General features: G+C 37.4%; 1 protein-coding gene across 1 annotated transcript in view; it reads right to left on the bottom strand.

The window, feature by feature from the left end:
- The window catches only part of ntn1b (netrin 1b), a 54853-nt gene that overhangs the window by 21072 nt on the left and 17683 nt on the right, over window positions 1–16098 (bottom strand). The window contains exon 3 of the mRNA XM_065252891.2: window positions 3953–4141. Within this exon, the coding sequence (XP_065108963.1) occupies window positions 3953–4141 (189 nt within the window). The remainder of the gene's footprint in view (window positions 1–3952; window positions 4142–16098) is intronic.

The following is a 16098-nucleotide window of genomic DNA, read 5'->3' as shown; positions in this document are numbered from 1 at the left end:
TCGTCGCGCCACACAAAGCGCACCACTCGGTTAACCTCCTCGCACTTACAGCTTATTCCAGCGCTGTTTGATGTTAATATATATTGCCAAGCTAAAGTGAAACTTTAATGATAAAATCCTGAACACTGTAGTGGAGAATTGCTTTAGCAGCGCGGATGCTCACAGGTTCGAATCTTAGGGAAAACACGCTGTGGAAAAAAGTATCCGCTAAATGCATGAATAAAAATATAAACGCACATATATTTAAATATGTATAGATTTATATAATTTATTTATTTCCCAACAGCTTGATGTACTGCATTCTGGGATTGCAAAACACTTTGATATCTGTAGAGACTTTTTTTATCTAAAAAAAAATATGATTAATTGCCTAATTCCCTGATACAAACAAAACTGCAGATAATTACAAACCGTTCTGTAGGATTGGAAGTTTTAGACCAAACAAGATCAGTAATTGAAACAATCCAGATGCATATTGTTTTGTGAATTGACAGCCCTCCAGGGATAAACCATTTATGTTGACATCATGCTTTGGCATCTTCAAAACAGAAACATGATTTACAGCGTTCAGATTTGCCTCACTTTCGCCATTCCCGAGGGTCTAGCTCGTGTTAATAAGTCCTTCACGTTGCGCCGGGATGCTTTGAATTTCAATGCCCACTTAACGTTTGTTAAAAAGCAGCAGTTACCGCTCCGCTCTTCAGCCACCCACCAACCAGCCCACCTCCTGCTGAATTACGACATCACTCGTACGCCTTCACAGACGACCCTGCAGCTCGGCAGCCCATAATCTAAACCAGAGCTACTAATAATTTAGCGGCGGTAAGAGGAGATGCCGGGGAACGAGCGTGGAACAATGTGTTGTAGACTCTAAAGTTCACGTTGGCTTTTGAAAAGTTTAAGCAGAAAGGTGGATATAGAGAGAAAACAAGTGCGGGCCGCTGGCGTAGCCCTGGTGGGCGACATGGTGTTTACACTGTGCTTGATGAGGAATGAAGTTGTTAATCTGGGAAGTAAAACATGAGGCATTCCAGGCTGCCACAGACAATGAATCTGGGTTTGGACTTGATTTGTCATGGTAGTTCATGTAACTCCTTGTTATTTACAACCAATATTCCTTTTTCTTCCAAATGACCCCCTATAGAATTTTCATCAACGTTGAACTCTGCTGGCACGACGTCGCGTTTTTCCTGTCCAAAACAAGCACAATGAGATGGTTGGCTGACTCGAGCAATAAATACGAGCGACGTCACAACACAAGCGCTTTGTCACCTGAGGAGAGTGGAGCAATCAGCTTGGGTTCGGGGTCGATTTCTTAAGCCAAAATTTGAGAATTGTAACTGGAACCTCTTAACATTTCCCGGACGAACGTCGACTTTAGCGGCCATATATGTTAAGGTCATTATAAGAGGCCAGGCGAGAGTGCTACTTACTGTGCAGTATGTATAACTAGCTCACCTCCATCCCTCCCATTTGGCCCCCATGCATCCCGCATATAGCTTGAGTAAATGTTTTGGCTGGCAGAGAAGAGTTGTTGAAAACCATTTGTTACCTCTCCCGAATCAGATGCATTCCTTTTGTGATAATACGCAGCAATGTCAATAAAACAAGCGTAGTGTTTGCCATCCATCACATCTGCGTTTTGGATACCGACGGCCCGTGAAAATTAAGCTACCCCGCGATTGGGTAAGCGGCCTCTCTCGTATCAATTATGCTGCGGTTTGTTGAAGCTTTTAGTCCGGCTCGGATGAGAACTAGTTATCTTGGCATAAAGTTGAGAAATGTGCAATTGCACAAAACTTTTTGGGAGTGATTGAACTAAGGGAGCGGCCGAGGGTCATTATGGTGAAACTACACTCTTAAAAATAAAGGTGCAATTTTTCGGATAAATGGTTCGTTTCCTCTGAATGTTTTTTCTCTGGACTATATTAAGATCAGTAAAGAACGGTTCTTTAAAGGATGCTTTTTAGGAAACAAACATTTTTATTTAACTCTTTCCCCGCCATTGACGAGATCTCTCGTCAATTAAGAGAAAACGCTTCCCCGCCAATGACGAAATTTTCCGTCTTTCCACAATACCGCTATTATCCAGGTGGCGCAACCTTCCGCAACTTTTTAAACCCGGAAGTATTGCCCTATGGCAAGCTGCTGCATGTCTGTGTCTGTTTTAAAGATCGCTCTGAATGGGATCTCTATGAAAGGTCCGTCACAAAAATAGAATTATCTCTGCTTTTTGCTCAAAATATGGTGTTTTTGCAAAAACCTACCCATATTCAAAAGCTGATTGCAAAAGAACCACTGAAGGTAGGATGAAACGTTTTTTTTTGTTTGAAAGCAGAGGGTCTGTTCTTTCATTTGGTATATTGTATGTTTATATATTTAAAGAAGAACATTTTCTGGAAGGCATTAAACTTTGGTGAAAATAATGAAAAACGCTGGCGCTGGCTGGCAACTTTTTTTTAAAAACGCTGGCGGTGAAAGAGTTAATGGCATCACTGTGAATAAATTTTTTTAGTGTAGTTAAAAAAAATATTTAGTGCTCCTGTATCTTAACTGGTAAATGCATGTGCATGGTGCTAGCAATAGCGAGGTAATGGGTTCGATTCCCAAGGAATGCCAAATGTATTAATCAGTGTTGTGGTACTCGAGTCTCGGTCTTGGACTTGGTCTCAAAACCATATTTTAATGGTCTTGGTCTTGTCATGGACTCGTGAGCATTTTGACTCGGTCTCGACTCGTACTCGAATACATTTGGAATCTGACTTATTCTCGAGTCCACACGAGTCCCTTTTAAAATATATTTTACTGTTTCTTTAAACTGATGTAAGATTGACACGTACAGTGATTGGTGATTTGATTCTGTTCTATCAAATTCTACGGCTGTCCTTTTTTACTTAACCTGCGCCCTGTCTTATTATAATCTCTTTCAGCTCAAACCCACTGTAATTGTGCAAGTTAAGCAAATAAATTGTGATTTGGTTCAGATTCACGGGCAACAACTTTTTCAGGCCTTTGCATTATATTTTTTTATGCTGGAATGCATGATGGGAGCTCTCCCGAACCCTTTAAAGGATTGCTTCACTTTTATAAAAAAATCCTAATTATTCACTCAACCCCATGTCATCCAAAATGTTGATGTCTTTCTTTGTTCAATTGAGAAGAAATTAGGTTTTTAAGGAAACATTCCAGGATCTTTCTCAACTTAATAGACTTTATTGGATCTCAACAGTTTAGTTTCAACGCAGCTTCAAAAGGCTTTAAACGATTCCAAACAGGCATAAGGGTCCCATTTAGCAAAAAGATTGTCATTTTTGGCTAGAAAAATAAAAATATGCACTTTTAAACTACACCTTCTTGTATTACACTTGCTGTGTGAGTTGTCAGCGCGACTTTACGTATTACGTAGTCACGTCGAACGGTCACGCATGACGCATGCGAAACTACCGTCCCAGTGTTTACAAGTGTGAAGAAAGAGGACCGTTCTGACGTTGTACTAATTAATGTCTTTGTGTCCGTTTATTGTTTAAAGTGGTCCGCAAGTGTGAGTTTCACATATGTGATGCGTGACCTTTCAAGGTGATTGCGCAATACGGTGAGGTCGCGCTGGCGCTTCACACAGCTAGTGCAAGACGAGAAGTTGTGGTTTAAAGGTGCATACTTTTTTTTTATCGTTTTGCTAGATAAGACCCTTATGACTCGTTTGGGATTGTTTAGAGCCATTATTTAGAGCCTGCAATTTTAAACTGCAAAGTGTTGAGGTCCAAAATAGTCTATTAAATTGAGAAAAATCTTTGAATGTTTTCCTCAAAAAACTTAATTTCTTCCTCGTAAATTAGTAAATTGTCAGGATTTTTAAAATGAAAGTGAAACAGTGGTTGGTTTTCATTGTGTAATGCACATTTCTTAGTATATGTGACCCAAAAAAACATACAGTTTATGCTGGATGATTTACCTTTGCATGCCCGTCTATGTGAGATGGCTTTGGTCATGTCTCTGTAGTAGCCTTCTTTACAGTAATGGCAGTGACGTCCGGCAGTATTATGTCTGCAGTTGAGACACACACCTCCACTTCTTCGCCCTGATAGCTTATATAACTCCATGTTGAAGCGACAGCGACGGGCGTGAAGGTTACAGTGACAGGCTGTGAGGAGAGATCGACATCGAGAAAACAAAAGGAGAGAGAGGTTTAGTGCCAGCTGTTAAAATGTTGCCAGTACATTAACAGATCTATTCCCTGTGTGCCTCTACATTCTTAGAAAAAAAATAGTCAAGAAGCGGCGAGGCGATTGAAAGGTTGATGAAAACCTGATGGGATTTTTTGTATATCGGTAAGAGACATAAATGTTCACATTTACAGTGTATTATTTTTTTTATCTACTATTGCTTTATTGCCATTTTATTTTTATGGCTTAGCCCTCCTCATGATGTTGAATCGGAATTTGAAGTGATGTAAAGTGATTTAGGGGGTGTTTCTGTCCCCCGGCGATCGTAGAAACCCATCGTACAGTGGAAGAGAGGAAGGCGAGAGCTTTGACTGGCGTCTTGAGAGCACTTTATTATTTTAATGACATCATTGCATCTCTGGGACTCTGGCCATTATAATATTTCATTAAGAGACAATGGCTTCATAAAAGCACTCACTTATGCACACACACACCTGTTCATGGTTTGGACCCCTAACCTTTCCTGGCTATTAGAAGTCAAGCTTTTATATCACACACATTATTCTTTGTCAATAATTAGGCCAGAATCCACAAACCAAAATGTTTATTATCTATTTATATAGCCCTTTATACTTGCATACGTTTTAAATACTGTAAATATTCTTGATACACTTTATTTAATAACTGACACGTTTAATAGATATTTACGTGATGTGTTTTCTCAAACTGGATCCTTTCATTATGTTCCTTTGTCTTTAAAGGTAAAGTGTGCCATTTCCAAACTATAAGTGGCACAAAATAGAGTTTTAAACTGGTTTATCAAACACACTTTGCACATTAAGATGGGACAAAAGACCTTTATCAGTCCATAACAATGTTTTATGACAAACATTATCTTGTGTTCCACCAATGTGCTTAAACACTTTGTTGAGATGCCAGACTGATACAGATGTATTGAGCTGCAGGAACCGCAAAAGAGCCTTCTCACACCCGCTGAAGAGTCGAGGGGCGAGTTACTAAACAGGGACATAAACTGTCTCTCACACACGCAGAAAATAAACCGCTGTCAAGTTTCCCTCCAACACCTACAACTAGTGTTGCTTTCGTCAACGAAAAGTATGACGAAATATAGTCGTCAACGAACCTTTTTCACGTGACGAAAACGAGACGAGACGTAACGAAAATGCTGGTCATGTGACGATGACTATAATAAAATGTATAATGCAATATTGTTGACGAATAAAAACGAGACTAAAAGTGGTTTACAAAATAAAAACTAGGCTAAAATGTCTCTTCATTTTCGTTGACCAAAACGAGACGAGACGAAATGTTATAACGTTATTTCGTCTTTTACCCATCTCAGCATCTCCGCGCCCCCACCACCTGACTGCAGGTGATCACGTGTGTTGTTGGCGCTGCGTAGATCAATCAAAACATGAAAGTACCGCGAGAGTGAGTAGAAAGCATGCGGAGCAGTCTGCTCTCGCGATGCTTTGATATCATACGCCACCATTTGCACGTTAATGGGCATTTCAAACAGTGTACGCGGCAACCTCACGACATGCGGAAAGCGGAGAAAAGGGGGCGGCTATAGAGGTGAAGCGGAGTTGGTCCACAAGCCTTGCTCGTGCACCTAAGATCCTCTCCCTTTTACGGACACGACTCTTCATGGCAGTCGCTGTTGAAGATAAACACATTTCCACTAAATGCTGCACAAAACGCTTCCACTACACGAGAAACGCTGTAGCCGCGCGGCGATTCCGACCGGGAAGATGCAGCATTCTGGCTCCAAATGTAAAAGAAAAGTCCAAAATAAATCCCGTGCATCACTTTCAGGTCAGTTCAACAAGCCTGTTAAAATCTATAGCTTTGATTGCTGACACCACCAGTATAACAATGTACAAATTTATATCATGTAACAGTTGTTTAAATGACATTGTGCTGCGTTGCGTTTTGAAACATTGTAAATATATCTATGCTAAAGACATTCGTTGTTTTGTATATGTTTAATAACTACACTTATTTATTATTTAAATAAACAAAACATACTTCGCTGAATACTTGAGTATTAAATCAATCAAACACCTGTACTGTTGAGAACATAACCATACATACCAACTTTGCTTTTCTTAATAGACATCTGATGTTTTCTTAAAGCTGACTTTTAATTTACTTACAAGAAAAACATTTAGTAATTCTCCAAAATCGCTTGGATTTATACTGACATTTAAGATCAGCTTTGTCACATTAGATTAAGCCAAAGTCCATTAGGTACACTGGTGGTAACGTACAGATGCAGAAATATAAACTATAATAATATATAGTTACATATGTATGATTGTAGTTTGTGCTGCTGTCAAAATACAATTATAAATGTTAACAATAGCATATTTCTATTCTCACACATACTATAGTTGTGTGTGACCCATTTGACCTTGTGTGTGTGTGTGTGTGTGTGTGTTTGCTTAGACTACTTTTGTTTTGATTATGTAGACTTTTATGTAGACTCTTACGAACAGTCAAGTCACTCACTCAGAGGATAGTAAAATAAATATCTATTCAAATCAGAGCATCTTCCATGTCTGGAATGGATGTATTCTTGGGTCTATAAGGTAACAATAATATAACTTTTGTTTGAAATGGGTTTGGCTAAAAGAAAATATTGTTTTGTCTATAATACTATTAGGTCATTATACTATATGGGTTAAATAGAATTGCATTACTAAAAAGAGACTAAATACAATTTCACTGACTAAAACTAGACTAAAATGTCATCAGTTTTCGTCGACTAAAACTAGACTAAAATAGTAATGGATAAGTCTGACTAAAATAAGACTAAAATGGCAAGAATTTTAGTCGACTAAAACTTGACTAGACTAAAAAGAGTATGACGTGACTAAAACTAATAAAAACTAAAATGACAGCTTGACACAAAGACTAGACTAAAACTAAAATGAAAACAGGCTGCCAAAAACAACACTACCTACAACACTTACAGCACTCCGCATACCAAGTCGCTCAAGTCTCTCTCTTTCTCGCTCGCTCTCATGCTCTGTGTCCCTCAAAATGCAGCATGAAGTTAAAACAACTTGTTTATGCAAGTCAGTTCAACCTGCTATATTAAGTTTTGACCTGTGATAAGTTGACATAACCATTTGAGCTAGCTTGGAAATGACTGTAGATAACATTTTTTTTAGTGAGATAACTAATATCATGCACCTGTTTGGAAATCTTATAGAACTCAAGTCTGCTTGAAGGGGACATATCATGAAAATCTGACTTTTTTCATGAGTAAGTGCTATAATTCTGCCCCCAGTGCTGCTTTCCACATAGAAAATGTGAAAAAGATTAACCCAGTTACTTACTTTTGGTAAATCATTCTCTATAACTGTGGGTTCACACCAGCCGTGTTTGAGACGTGAAAATCGCGTCTTCCGCGTCTTGCTTGCCACTTGAACATTTTGAGTTTACTCGCTTCATTCGCGCGTGAAAGCAGCGCATGAAATTCTAGTCATCGAGACATTCACGTGGAAATTAGCGTCATGGGAGGGGCTTCTGCGACTCCGCTCGCTTTCTGTAATCACGTCACTACTAAAGCAAGCTCCTGATTGGTTATCGCGGGGCGTTTTTCCGCCAAAGTTAAAATTTTTCAACTTGTGCGGCATTCGCGCGAACAAGACGTGCGAATGAGGTGGAATCGTGTGTACTGCGCAGCACTTAAAGCCTCATTCGTGCCGCGAGACCTCCAGATGCAGCATGAGCATGTGAAAAAATAGGTCATTAAAATTTGGCACCCCTTGTGATATTACCACCCCTAAATCTGCACTATCCAACCACACCACTGCCATTTAGTGCAGAGATCAACTCATTTGCATTTTAAAGGAGAACCAAAAACTACACATTTTTGCTCTACAAAGTGGCAGTTTTAACATTAGTGTTGTTTTTGGCAGCCTGTTTTCATTTTAGTTTTAGTCTAGTCTTTGTGTCAAGCTGTCATTTTAGTTTTTATTAGTTTTAGTCACGTCATACTCTTTTTAGTCTAGTCAAGTTTTAGTCGACTAAAATTCTTGCCATTTTAGTCTTATTTTAGTCAGACTTATCCATTACTATTTTAGTCTAGTTTTAGTCGACGAAAACTGATGACATTTTAGTCTAGTTTTAGTCAGTGAAATTGTATTTAGTCTCTTTTTAGTAATGCAATTCTATTTAACCCATATAGTATAATGACCTAATAGTATTATAGACAAAACAATATTTTCTTTTAGCCAAACCCATTTCAAACAAAAGTTATATTATTGTTACCTTATAGACCCAAGAATACATCCATTCCAGACATGGAAGACGCTCTGATTTGAATAGATATTTATTTTACTATCCTCTGAGTGAGTGACTTGACTGTTCGTAAGAGTCTACATAAAAGTCTACATAATCAAAACAAAAGTAGTCTAAGCAAACACACACACACACACACACACACACACACAAGGTCAAATGGGTCACACACAACTATAGTATGTGTGAGAATAGAAATATGCTATTGTTAACATTTATAATTGTATTTTGACAGCAGCACAAACTACAATCATACATATGTAACTATATATTATTATAGTTTATATTTCTGCATCTGTACGTTACCACCAGTGTACCTAATGGACTTTGGCTTAATCTAATGTGACAAAGCTGATCTTAAATGTCAGTATAAATCCAAGCGATTTTGGAGAATTACTAAATGTTTTTCTTGTAAGTAAATTAAAAGTCAGCTTTAAGAAAACATCAGATGTCTATTAAGAAAAGCAAAGTTGGTATGTATGGTTATGTTCTCAACAGTACAGGTGTTTGATTGATTTAATACTCAAGTATTCAGCGAAGTATGTTTTGTTTATTTAAATAATAAATAAGTGTAGTTATTAAACATATACAAAACAACGAATGTCTTTAGCATAGATATATTTACAATGTTTCAAAACGCAACGCAGCACAATGTCATTTAAACAACTGTTACATGATATAAATTTGTACATTGTTATACTGGTGGTGTCAGCAATCAAAGCTATAGATTTTAACAGGCTTGTTGAACTGACCTGAAAGTGATGCACGGGATTTATTTTGGACTTTTCTTTTACATTTGGAGCCAGAATGCTGCATCTTCCCGGTCGGAATCGCCGCGCGGCTACAGCGTTTCTCGTGTAGTGGAAGCGTTTTGTGCAGCATTTAGTGGAAATGTGTTTATCTTCAACAGCGACTGCCATGAAGAGTCGTGTCCGTAAAAGGGAGAGGATCTTAGGTGCACGAGCAAGGCTTGTGGACCAACTCCGCTTCACCTCTATAGCCGCCCCCTTTTCTCCGCTTTCCGCATGTCGTGAGGTTGCCGCGTACACTGTTTGAAATGCCCATTAACGTGCAAATGGTGGCGTATGATATCAAAGCATCGCGAGAGCAGACTGCTCCGCATGCTTTCTACTCACTCTCGCGGTACTTTCATGTTTTGATTGATCTACGCAGCGCCAACAACACACGTGATCACCTGCAGTCAGGTGGTGGGGGCGCGGAGATGCTGAGATGGGTAAAAGACGAAATAACGTTATAACATTTCGTCTCGTCTCGTTTTGGTCAACGAAAATGAAGAGACATTTTAGCCTAGTTTTTATTTTGTAAACCACTTTTAGTCTCGTTTTTATTCGTCAACAATATTGCATTATACATTTTATTATAGTCATCGTCACATGACCAGCATTTTCGTTACGTCTCGTCTCGTTTTCGTCACGTGAAAAAGGTTCGTTGACGACTATATTTCGTCATACTTTTCGTTGACGAAAGCAACACTATTTAACATGCTACAATAAATTATCTATATGATATTTTGAGGTAAAACGTCACATATGTACTCAGGGGACACCAAAGATTTATTTGACATTGATTAAAATGTCCCTTTTAAGTTTCTTAGTTAAGTTTTATAAATCAATACATTGTTATATTTGTGCCAAAATGTTTTACTCTGTTTATACACCTTGGAAACCTTTTCTGCATATGGTATATGTAGTCTCTAACCTTTGTTCTTTGTTTCTAAAATTAGCTCGTTTTTAAAACAGTTTCACGAAGTATTTTGTATATTCAAACCTCAGGGATACCGTTTGGCACGCTTCATCGTCACTCGCATTGCTAGCACGGAATATTATTTATTCATCCAGGTCTTTGTAGAACTGACACTGAGCTGAAATGTGAAAGCCGCTCAGCTGACCGCAGCTCCATTGTTCAGAACAGAAACCAGCTCGAGCTCTTACAGAAGCCCTGCGGGGTGAGAAAATGGTTGATCCCCAGAGAACTGAAATGTGGAGCGAAAGGTGTAAAGACAGAGCGATGTGTCAGGCTAAATGAGATGGTAAGAATGTGCTTAAACGAACCAAATCCTGCCATTAGGGCTGCCATTGAGGGTTTCCATATGGTGCATGTGGACCAGAGAGGGTGTGGAGATTGGTCAAATCGACATGCCATTTGTTTTCAGTCCGACAGCAGAATCTTAGCTTGAAATGATTGTTTATTAAATACATTTATATTTAAGTGTATATATAAGCAAAACACTGTAAAAAATTACTGTAAAACACATCTAAAATCTGACAGTAATGTACTGATCTCCATTAAAACAGTAATCTACTGTAGAAAAAAACTATTTACTCTGAGCAATATTTTGCACTTTAAGCAACTGCTATTACACTGTAAAATCAACATATATATTTATGCTACTTTAACTTAAAAAATTAAGTTAAACAACTTCAACCACTGTAAAAAAATTGCTGTAATTTAATGCATGCAGCTGGTTGCCAGTAACTTACTGTAGATTTTAAATGTATGTTATTTACTGGCAACAGTTTGTTTAAAGTTAAATGAACATTAAACAAGTCTTTGTCTTTACAAAATAAAACTATAAAATAACAGCTTTATGCAAAGCATACTGGGAACCAGAAATCCTCATCAGCCTTTTTTTGTTTTTTCCTTCAGATTTTGTTTCCCAGAATGCTTTGCAGGAGGCTGTTATTTTAGTTTTATTCTGTAAAGATAAAGAAGACTTGTTAATGTTAAATGTTCATTTAACTTTGAACAAACTGTTGCCAGTAAATAACATAAATTTAGTTTTTATAAGTTAAGTCAACTATTCACAGGTCAAAAACTTAAAATAGTAGGTTGAATTGACTTGCAAAATCAAGTTGTGTTAACTTCATGCTGCACTTTTACAGTGTAATAAATTAATTTATTAATAATTAATAAAATTAATAATAAAGTAATTTCACAGTATGAATCATGTAAAGTTACAGTTTATTTCCAGCATCTGTGCTGTTAGTAGTTTACCGTTATTTTACAGAAAAAATTACAGCGTACAGTAAAAATTTAATCATTTAATATTTGGCACCTCATACGATTCTGGAATTAAGCCGTTTTGTGGATATGCAAACACATTTGGTATCTTCCAGTAGTATGAATAGCCTACTTTGAAATTAATTTTTTTAACCTGAACTGTTCTTTTTTTTTAGATTATTAATATAATAAATTTTTATTTGCTTGTCACTCCTTAATAATCTTCCCCTGCATAATATATTATTTGCTTCCTTTTAAAAGGTAGAATGCAATGATCCTTAATTATACAGAAATTGTTACAAGCACACTTTTTACCTAAAGCAGCTTTGTTGCAAACTCTTTTTTTTTTATCTTTCCTCTCCCACATGGCCATCTGGAAAAGTTGCACTTCACTGCGGTACGCTGTGATGTAATGACGGGTAAGAAAAAAGGGGGCGTCTCTGTTACTCTGTAATCGTTTGCCAGCACCAATTAGCGGGGCAATTGGACCTCCCTGCTTTTCTGTTTGTCTAACTGCTTGTGAACACCACCAGTTGCCTAGAGAAAGTGAGATACAAAGTCTCAACAAATACGATGCGATCCAAATACAACCACAGGAAAAGACAGCGCAGAGCTTATTTTCCTGCTAACTGCCTGTGAAATTGCTACTGCATTCATCACAAATCAGATAAACGTTGTTAAGACCAAAAGTTATTATAACCTTGAAATGGAATTATGGTTAAGCCCATTTTGGTATTATTGGATTACACAGTTAATTATTAACTAGTTTACTACTTAATTTCCTGCACTGTTATGTTGAATATTGTTGACAAAAAAAGAAATTAGAGTTACTGACATGAATTAGAGTTAGAGTGCTATTCTTGTTAAAGGGCCAGTTCACCCAAAAATTTCTCACTCTCATGTTGTTACAAACCTGTATAAATGTATTGGTTCTGATGAACATGAAGGAAGATATTTTGAGAATTTATGAGAAAAAAAGTTCAAAATCCCCATTCACTTTCATAGTATAATTTTCCTACTATTAAGGGAATGGGGCTCATGATTGGGTTGGTTAAAAACATTCCTCAAAATATCTTCCTTCGTGTGTAACTGTAAAAAAAACTTTGCTGCCTTAAAAAATTATGTTGAATCAACTCAGATTTACAAGTCATTTCAACGTAATATTATTTATCTTGACTAGAGATGAGTTGTTATAACTACAGGTGAGTTGTTATAACTTATAAAATATAGTTGAGAAAAGTCAACTTAATTATTATAAGTTGTGACAACTCATCTCTGTTGACATGACTTGTAAATTTGAGTTGATTTGACAAATTTTTTTAAGGCAGCAAAGTATTTTTTAAAGTGAAGAGAGTGAGAAAATGATGACAGAATTTTTATTTTTGGGTGAACAAGCCCTTTAAGAGTTATTATTCGATTACATATTTGGCAGATGGTTTCATTCAAAGCGACTTATAGTGCATTCAAGTTGATGCACGGAAAGAAGAACAAAGTTCAACAATTTCAACTTGTTAATGTCAACTGATCACAAGTCAAAACTTAAAATAGAAGTTTGAATTGACTTGCAAACTAAGTTGTTTTTTGTTGCATTTTTTTACTTAAATAGTTACTTCAATTGGTAACACCTAAACAAATTTTTTTTTTAAAGGAAAACGACACAATATTTTACTGTTATTACCTCAACTTATACGAATTAATACATACCTATCTTTCAACGCGTGCACTTAATCTTTGTTCAGCGCGTTGTGAATGTGTTAGCATTTAGCCTAGCCCCATTCATTCCTTAGGATCCAAACAGGGATGAATTTAGAAGCCACCAAACACTTCCATGTTTTCCATATTTAAAGACTGTTACATGAGTAGTTACACGAGTAAGTATGGTGGCACAAAATATAACTTTTGTTTGGATCCTAGGGAATTAATGGGGCTAGGCTAAATGCTAACACATTCACGACGCGCTGTACAAAGATTAAAAGTGCACGTATTGAAAAAAGATAAGTCTGTATTAATTCATCAAGTTGAGGTAAGAACATAGTAAAATATTGAAAATGGTGGTGTTTTCCTTTAAACTTATATTTGGGTTTAAGTGAAAAAATACTTTAAGTGAAAATTTAAAGTCGAAAAAACGTAATGTTTTGGGTGTTACCAATTGAAGTAATTTTTTAAGTTTCTTTTCGCTTTTTACAGTGTGTGGCATCCCTACGAAGAACCTTTTCATAACCCTTACTTTAAAGTATACATTTTATCAGTACTGTGTGTATGTTCACTAGGCACGACCCTTGAAATGCTAAAGCAATGTTTTTTCAAATGAACTATACAGGAAAAGGTTTAATAATGAAATCACAATTAAATGAACATTGCATTTTGTTGATTATAATTGGTTTATTTAGGCCAACTTTGATTTATTAGCCAATAAACACACAGACCATTAGGAATCCTTCACCGATGGACAGGCACTGTTTTACATGTCTGTACAAAATCTGCTGCCAAAAGAAAGCTTGGTCATGTTAACTCTTAAACTCACTTGTGGAGGTCACAAGCCTTCAGGCGCTGTAAATCTTGGGACAGCTAAGCCGCATGCACCATCATGAAACTGTTCTGTTGTATAATTGTTTAATCAGTAATGTCTAATGGACAAGTCTTTGTTTTTCACTTGTACTCCGTGCCAATGATAACATAATATGTAATGGATAATAACACATAATAGCCGGAATATCTCAAACTATTTCGAGTCCTGGAACGCTCCCAAGTTGTCCCGTAAGGAATATCGCAAATGCTATTATGGTGCTCCACTCAAAGAGAAGCCCTCCAATTCTCAAAAACTGTAACTTGTTTCTCATGGCTTATGTGTCTTTGTGTTTTACTTTATTGAGGCCTTTATATAATCTGTGTATTTGTGCATTTTAAATTTTACACTTTAAAAAGGTCCTTATATGCACCATTTAGGTACAGACATTTGGTACCATTGGTCCCGTACACATGCATATTAATTCGGTTGTCACTTCACCTTTTAATGCTTAATCCTGTTCTGTACTAACACAATTCAGTAATTTACAGGACTGACAACCGCTTTCTACAACCTAATTAACTCCCGCAAAATGCAGGTAGTGACAAACGTATTTACAGAAACTGCATAGTGTGTACATAACCGAACTGAACAACTAGTAGTTAATAAAGTATTTAAACATGACAGACCTCTCTTCTGAAAAAATAAATAACTACAGTAGAAGGGGAAAAAGTCTTCTGCAGAAAGTGACAGAGGAACAAGCGTTTGCTGACTAGTGTTACCAGATCTTGCACGAAAAAAAATCCAATAATAAACTAAATAAATCCAAATGCTTTACTTCAAAGATCAAAATATTGGGACCGGCACCTTCACACTTTATTAACACCAAAATCTTGATCGCTTCATGAGCCAAAAGCCTTACCGTGGGTTCACACCAGCCGCGTTTGAGGCGTCAAAGTCACGTCTACCGCGTCTAGTTTGCAGCTTGAATATTTTGAGTTTACTCGCTTCATTCACGCGTGAAATTCTAGTTATCGAGACATTCACGCAAAAATTCACGTCATGGGAGGGGCTTCTGCAACTCTGATCGCTTTCTGTTATCATGTCACTACTATAGCAAGCTCCTAATTGGTTTATGTGGCTCATTTTTCCGCCAAAATTACAAATTTTCACCGCGCGCGTTTCACGCGGCACCGCTCAATTCGCGCCATTCGCACGAACTAGACACGTGAATGAGGCGGAATCGCGTCTACTCGCGCTACACTGCTCATTTGCGCCGCGAGACCTTCAGACGCACGTCACTGTGTCTTTAAATTGACTTAACATTTAAATCACTCGCACTTGACACCTCTACTGCGGCTGGTCTGAACGCAGCATTAACGGATATGCGCCAAAACGGTATATACGTACAAAAAAGACGAGGACCTGGCAACACCGCAATACAGCCTGCTACTCCGCTGTGGAGCAGCCTGAAAAATCCCATAGAATGCACAAAGCCAAGACGGAGGTTTATTGCAAAACATAACGCTGTTAAATTATTTTGGTCAAAGCTGTGATAAGCACGCGAGACGGCAGAATGTTATATCTGTGTCAAATATCACATTTTCGGAAGTGAGTCTTGTTCCATACAGACACGTGACGAACATTTAGGAAATTCACTCCTGCATTTAAATGCAGTTGTCACTCTCGAAAGTTTGTAGTGTGTACGAGGCCATTATGTAACTCTGAGGAACAAATATGAACTCTTTAAAAAGATAGAAAGGTGTACTTTTTAAAAAAGGGTACTGCCCCAATGATAGCTTGGGACCATTTTCTGACATTTCAAACCCATAACCTTTGTGTTGCTAACGCAATGCGCTACCAGCTAAGCTACAGGAACTACAGGTACTCATTTTACAGTTGACTGACTTTTACAGTAACTCTTTGGGCGGGCGTTGGAAAATGCTAGCCCATAAAAATTTCCAATTAAATCACCGTTTGACATATGAGTCGCTCTTATATTTCAGGGCTTCTGAGCAGTTGGCGAAAATAAACTAAATAGAAAAGATGTCGCTGTGTTCTGTTAAAGAGACCGTG

Source organism: Paramisgurnus dabryanus, chromosome 3 (assembly GCF_030506205.2).
Source record: "Paramisgurnus dabryanus chromosome 3, PD_genome_1.1, whole genome shotgun sequence".
NCBI lineage: Eukaryota > Metazoa > Chordata > Actinopteri > Cypriniformes > Cobitidae > Paramisgurnus > Paramisgurnus dabryanus.
This window is presented reverse-complemented; position numbering and strand designations above follow the sequence as displayed.